Source organism: Anomaloglossus baeobatrachus, chromosome 2 (assembly GCF_048569485.1).
Source record: "Anomaloglossus baeobatrachus isolate aAnoBae1 chromosome 2, aAnoBae1.hap1, whole genome shotgun sequence".
NCBI lineage: Eukaryota > Metazoa > Chordata > Amphibia > Anura > Aromobatidae > Anomaloglossus > Anomaloglossus baeobatrachus.
Window position 1 is genome coordinate 620,574,916 of NC_134354.1, and position 7,004 is coordinate 620,581,919.

The window sequence follows — 7,004 nt, forward strand, 5'->3', positions numbered from 1 at the left end:
GCGCAGATAGGTAGGTAGCTAGGCATTTCACTAGGTAACTGGGCAGATAACAGGGTAACTGGGCAGATAACTAGTTAACTTGGCAGAAAGCTGGGTATCTGGGCAGATAACTGGGTAAGTGGGAAGATAATTGGGCAGATAACTTGGCAGAAAGCAGGGTATCTGGGCAGATAAGTGGGTAAGTGAACTGATAACTGGGAACATAACTGGGTATGTGAGCAGAAAACGGGGTAAGTAGGCAGATAGCAGGGTAACAGGGCAGATAGCAGGGTAACTGGGCAGATAGCTGGGTAACTGGGCAGATAGCAGGGTAACTGTGCGGATAGCAGGGTAACAGGGCAGATAGCAGGGTAACTGGGCAGATAGCTGGGTAACTGGGCAGATAGCAGGGTAACTGGGCAGATAGCTGGGTAACTGGGCAGATAGCAGGGTAACTGGGCAGATAGCTGGGTAACTGGGCAGATAGCAGGGTAACTGGGCAGATAGCTGGGTAACTGGGCAGATAGCAGGGTAACTGGGCAGATAGCTGGGTAACTGGGCAGATCACACAGTAACTGGGCAGATAGCAGGGTAACTGGGCAGATAGCTGGGTAACTGGGCAGATCACACAGTAACTGGGCAGATAACTGGGTAACTGGGCAGATAGCAGGATAACTGGGCAGATAGCAGAGTAACTGGGCAGATAGCAGGGTAACTGGGCAGATAGCAGGGTAACAGGGCAGATAGCAGAGTAACTGGGCAGATAACAGGGTAACCGGGCAGATAGCAGGGTAACTGGGCAGATAGCAGGGTAACTGGGTAGATAGCAGGGTAACTGGGCAGATAGCAGAGTAACTGGGCAGATAGCAGGGTAACTGGGTAGATAGCAGGGTAACTGGGCAGATAGCAGAGTAACTGGGCAGATAGCTGGGTAACTGGGCAGATAGCAGGGTAACTGGGCAGATAGCAGAGTAACTGGGCAGATAGCTGGGTAACTGGGCAGATAGCAGGGTAACTGGGCAGATAGCAGAGTAACTGGGCAGATAGCTGGGTAACTGGGCAGATAGCAGAGTAACTGGGCAGATAGCAGAGTAACTGGGCAGATAACTGGGTAGCTGGGCAGATAGCAGAGTAACTGGGCAGATAGCAGAGTAACTGGGCAGATAGCTGGGTAACTGGGCAGATAGCAGGGTAACTGGGCAGATAGCAGGGTAACTGGGCAGATAGCAGGGTAACTGGGCAGATAGCTGGGTAACTGGGCAGATAGCAGGGTAACTGGGCAGATAGCAGGGTAACTGGGCAGATAGCAGAGTAACTGGGCAGATAACTGGGTAGCCGGGCAGATAGCAGGGTAACTGGGCAGATAGCTGGGTAACTGGGCAGATAGCAGGGTAACTGGGCAGATAGCTGGGTAACTGGGCAGATAGCAGAGTAACTGGGCAGATAACTGGGTAGCCGGGCAGATAGCTGGGTAACTGGGCAGATAGCAGGGTAACTGGGTAGATAGCAGGGTAACTGGGCAGATAGCAGAGTAACTGGGCAGATAACTGGGTAGCCGGGCAGTTAGCAGGGTAACTGGGCAGATAGCTGGGTAACTGGGCAGATAGCAGGGTAACTGGGCAGATAGCTGGGTAACTGGGCAGATAGCAGGGTAACTGGGCAGATAACTGGGTAGCCGGGCAGATAGCTGGGTAACTGGGCAGATAGCAGAGTAACTGGGCAGATAGCAGAGTAACTGGGCAGATAGCAGAGTAACTGGGCAGATAGCAGGGTAACTGGGCAGATAGCAGAGTAACTGGGCAGATAGCAGAGTAACTGGGCAGATAGCAGGGTAACTGGGCAGATAGCAGGGTAACTGGGCAGATAGCTGTGTAACTGGGCAGATAGCAGGGTAACTGGGTAGATAGCAGGGTAACTGGGCAGATAGCAGAGTAACTGGGCAGATAGCAGAGTAACTGGGCAGATAACTGGGTAGCTGGGCAGATCAGTGACTCCTCCGTAACAGGCACCTGCTCCACAGTAGGGGTCACATTCTCATATTTAACGAAACACTCACTTTGCGCCTGGATCCTCCAATGATCTCATGTGCATCCTTGAAAAAAATGGACAAACAAAAGAAGTGTCTTTTTCTCCTTTAGTTCCAGCAATAACCCCTTTGTGGCTGAGGACCCTCCAAGTTTTGACACATCTATTCATTGCTGCTGTTTAAACCAGGGAAATAGTTAAATCAGTGCAATGAGAAGAATTTAAGAGGATGGTGTCAGAGGAGCTGCTGTGATTGGCTGCTGAGTGCACTCATTTGCATGTCTGCGCTTATAAAACCCCCCGAAGAGGGTCCAGACCGGCTCAGAAGGACAGACACCGATCGTCACTGCTGCTCAGACCCATGCAGTCCTCCTAGGGATCGTCTCTGTTCACCTGCTGCCAGTATCACTGACTGTGGAAAATGACTTTTAGGGGGGCAGGATGGCTCTCCAGGAATTGTCACTATTGCCTCCTGTGCTTTTTTACCTTGGCATCACTTGCTACCTCCAAGACGATACGATACCGGACTTATGAGGAGGACGACCCTGGCACAGTGATTGGCACCTTGGCAGAGGACCTGCACCTGCCCGGAGAGGGAAGTTTCCGACTGATGAAACAGTTTAACAGCTCCCTGATCCGGATCAGAGAGACCGACGGGCAGCTGAGCATCGGAGAGAGGATCGATCGCGAGCAGATCTGCCGGCAATCGCTCGCCTGCACCCTGGCGCTGGATGTGGTCAGCTTCTCCAAGGAGCAGTTCAAGCTGATCCATGTGGAGGTGGAGGTGAAAGACATTAATGACAACAGCCCCCACTTCCCCAGCCCGGAGATTCCCGTGGAGGTGTCGGAGAGCGCCTCTGTGGGCACCAGGATCCCACTGGAGATTGCCGTGGACGAGGATGTGGGCGCCAATTCTATCCAGAGCTTCCAGATCTCGGTCAACAGTCACTTCAGTATTGATGTCCAGACCAGGGCGGATGGGGTTAAGTACGCGGACTTGGTGCTGATGAAGGAGCTGGACCGGGAGAGCCAGGCAGCTTACACCCTGGAGCTGGTGGCCATGGACGGGGGCAGCCCCTCGCGCTCTGGCAGTGCGATGGTTAACATCCGAGTCCTGGACTTTAATGACAACAGCCCGGTGTTTGAGAGAAGTGCCGTGACCGTGGAGCTGGTGGAGGACGCCCCCGTGGGGTCCCTGCTGCTGGACCTGAACGCTGAAGACCCCGATGAGGGGGCCAATGGGGACATCGTGTACGGCTTCAGCCCGCAGGTGTCCCCCGAGGTGCGGCAGCTCTTTAAGATCGACCCCAAGTCCGGGCGCCTGACTCTTGAAGGTCAGGTTGACTTTGAGACCAAGCAGACCTATGAGTTTGATGTCCAGGCGCAGGACCTGGGGCCGAACCCGCTGAGCGCCACCTGCAAGGTGATCGTCCACGTCCTGGATGTGAACGACAATGCCCCGGAGATCAGCATCACCCCCCTGACCTCCATCAGCGCGGGGGTCGCCTACATCACCGAGGCGGCCGCCAAGGACAGCTTTGTGGCGCTGATCAGCACCGCGGACCGGGACTCGGGGCCGAACGGCAGAGTGCACTGCGCCCTGTACGGACACGAGCACTTCAGGCTGCAGCAGGCGTACGAGGACAGCTTCATGATCGTCACCACATCGGCGCTAGATCGCGAGAAGATCGCAGAGTACAACCTGACCGTGATGGCCGAGGACCTCGGATCGCCTCCATTCAAGACCATCAAGCAGTACACGATCAGGGTGAGCGACGAGAACGACAATGCCCCGGTGTTCGCCAAACCGATGTACGAAGTGTCAGTGATGGAGAATAATGCCCCCGGCGCCTACATCACCACGGTGGTCGCCAGAGACCCCGATCTCGGCCCCAATGGTAAAGTCATCTACAGACTGGTAGAGTCAGAGGTGAATGGAGCGCCGATCTCCACCTACGTGTCCCTGGACCCGGCCACTGGGGCCATTTATGCCCTGAGGAGCTTCAATTATGAGGTTCTGCAGCAGCTGGAGCTGCGGGTACAGGCGGGTGACGGGGGCACCCCACAGCTGTCCAGCAGCTCCATCATCAAGGTCAAGATCGTGGATCAGAACGATAACCCCCCCGTCATTATTAACCCCGTGCTGTCCAACGGCTCCGCGGAGGTGGTGATACCGGCCAGGGCGCCGCACGGCTTCCTGGTGACCCAGGTGAAAGCCAAGGACGCAGACGAAGGGGTTAATGCCGAGCTGTCATTCAGCCTCTCCGAGGAGGGACGGCACCTGTTCTCCATCAATAAGGTGACCGGCGAGCTGTACCTGACGGCGGACGTGAGCGAGGAGCTGGGGCAGGTGTACCGGACGGTGGTGACCGTCACCGACAACGGCAGACCCCCCATGGCCGCCACCGCCACCCTCAGCCTCCTGGTCACCGCCGCCACCCCGCCCGCCAACCACGAAGTCATGCAGCCAAGTTCTTGGGAGGAGAAAGTTTCCCACTGGGACGTTCCCCTGATCGTGATCATCGTCCTCGCCGGCAGCTGCACCCTGCTCCTGGCCGCCATCATCACCATCGCCACCACCTGCAGCAAGCGGAGGAAGGAGAACAAAGCCGGCAAGACCGAGAGAGACATCTCCGAGCTGGAGAAGGGCGAGCAGGACGACGAGGAGCTCATAGACAGCCAGAAGGGCAACCTGTTTGATGCCAGACCCTTTCCCAACGCCGTGCCCTTCACAGGCACAGAGGCACCGGCAGCGGCAGCAACCCCGGAGGTGCCCAGCACGGAGGAGACCTTCAACGCCTGCCTGTACGACACCCAGAAGAGGCTGAGGACCGCCAACAATGAGGTAAGAAGAGCGCCCACCAGGGGGGAGAGGGTGAGCGACCACCTGAGGGAGGGAGAGGGTGAGAGCCCACCTGAGGGAGAGGGTGAGAGCCCACCTGCGGGAGGGAGAGGGTGAGAGCCCACCTGAGCGAGAGGGTGGGAGCCCACCTGAGGGAGAGGGTGAGAGCCCACCTGCGGGAGGGAGAGGGTGAGAGCCCACCAGCGGGAGGGAGAGGGTGAGAGCCCACCAGCGGGAAGGAGAGGGTGAGCGACCACCTCAGGGGGGAGAGGGTGAGAGACCACCTGAGGGAGGGAGAGGGTGAGAGCCCACCTGCGGGAGGGGGAGGGTGAGAGCCCACCAGCGGAAGGGAGAGGGTGAGAGCCTACCTGCGGGAGGGGGAGGGGGAGAGCCCACCAGCGGGAGGGGGAGAGCCCACCAGCGGGAGGGAGAGGGTGAGAGCCCACCTGTGGGAGGGAGAGGGTGAGAGCCCACCTGCGGGAGGGAGAGGGTGAGAGCCCACCTGCGGGAGGGGGAGGGTGAGAGCCCACCAGCGGGAGGGTGAGAGCCCACCAGCGGGAGGGAGAGGGTGAGCGACCACCTCAGGGAGGGAGAGGGTGAGAGCCCACCTGCGGGAGGGAGAGGGTGAGTGCCCACCTGAGGGAGGGAGAGGGTGAGCGACCACCTGAGGGAGGGAGAGGGTGAGAGCCCACCTGAGGGAGGGAGATGATGAGAGCCCACCTGAGGGAGGGAGATGGTGAGTGCCTATGTGAGGGAGAGAGAGGGGGTGCGACCACCTGCGGGAGAGAGAGGGTGAGAGCCCACCTGAGGGTGTGAAAGGGTGAGTGCCCACCTGCGGGAGGGAGAGGGTGAGAGCCCACCTGCGGGAGGGAGAGGGTGAGAGCCCACCTGCGGGAGGGAGAGGGTGAGAGCCCACCTGCGGGAGGGAGAGGGTGAGAGCCCACCTGCGGGAGGGGGAGGGTGAGAGCCCACCAGCGGGAGTGGGAGGGTGAGAGCCCACCAGCGGGAGGGAGAGGGTGAGCGACCACCTCAGGGAGGGAGAGAGTGAGAGCCCACCTGAGGGAGGGAGAGGGTGAGTGCCCACCTGAGGGAGGGAGAGGGTGAGCGACCACCTGAGGGAGGGAGAGGGTGAGAGCCCACCTGAGGGAGGGAGATGATGAGAGCCCACCTGAGGGAGGGAGATGGTGAGTGCCTATGTGAGGGAGAGAGAGAGAGGGGGAGCGACCACCTGCGGGAGGGAGAGGGTGAGAGCCCACCTGAGGGTGTGAAAGGGTGAGAGCCCACCTGCGGGAGGGAGAGGGTGAGAGCCCACCTGCTGGAGGGAGAGGGTGATCGACCACCTGCTGGAGGGAGAGGGTGAGCGACCACCTGCGGGAGGGAGAGGGTGAGTGCCCACCTGCTGGAGGGAGAGGGAAGATGCCACCTGAGGAAGAGAGAGGGTGAGCGACCACCTGATGGTGGCAGAGGGAAGATGCCATCTGAGGCAGGGGGAGGATAAGTGCCTACCTGAGGGAGGAGAGGGAAGATGACATCTGCGGGAGGGAGAGGGAAAATGAGCGCCCACCTGAGGGAGGGAGAGGGAAAATGAGCGCCCACCTGAGGGAGGGAGAGGGAAGATGAGCACCCAACTGAGGGGGGGGGAATGTGAGCGCCAACTTGAGGGAGGGAGAGGAAAGATGTCACCTGCGGGAGGGAGAGGGAAGATGAGCGCCAACCTGAGGGAAGGACATGGTGAGCGCCCATCTGACGGAGGGAGTGGGACGAGGCCACATGAGGGAGGGAGATTGTGGGCATCTGCATGAGGAAGGGAGAGGGTGAGCGTCAACCTGTGGGAGAAGAAAGATGAGTGCCCACTTTAGGGAGGGGGAGCGCCAACCTGAGGCAGAAGATGAGCGCCAACCTGAGGGAGGCAGAGGGTGTGCATCAACCTGAGGGAGATTGAAGATGAGCGCCAACCTGAGGGAGAGAGAGGGTGTGCGTCAACCTGAGGGAGAGGGAAGATGAGCGCCCACCTGTGGGAGGGGGAGGCTGAGCCCCAACCTGAGGGAGAGTGAGCAACCAACTGAGGGAGAGGAAACATTAGCACCCATCTGAGGGAGGCAGAGGGTGAATGTCCACTGAGAGAGAGGGAAGATCAGCGCCCACCTGAAGAATGGAG

At 59.1% G+C, this 7,004-nt stretch overlaps 1 protein-coding gene across 1 annotated transcript in view; it reads left to right on the forward strand.

Moving 5' to 3' along the window:
* Positions 1-2,334: 2,334 nt before the first annotated feature.
* Positions 2,335-7,004, forward strand: part of PCDH8 (protocadherin 8) — a 13,196-nt gene continuing 8,526 nt past the window's right edge. The window contains exon 1 of the mRNA XM_075336841.1: positions 2,335-4,849. Within this exon, the coding sequence (XP_075192956.1) occupies positions 2,426-4,849 (2,424 nt within the window). The 5' untranslated portion in view covers positions 2,335-2,425. The remainder of the gene's footprint in view (positions 4,850-7,004) is intronic.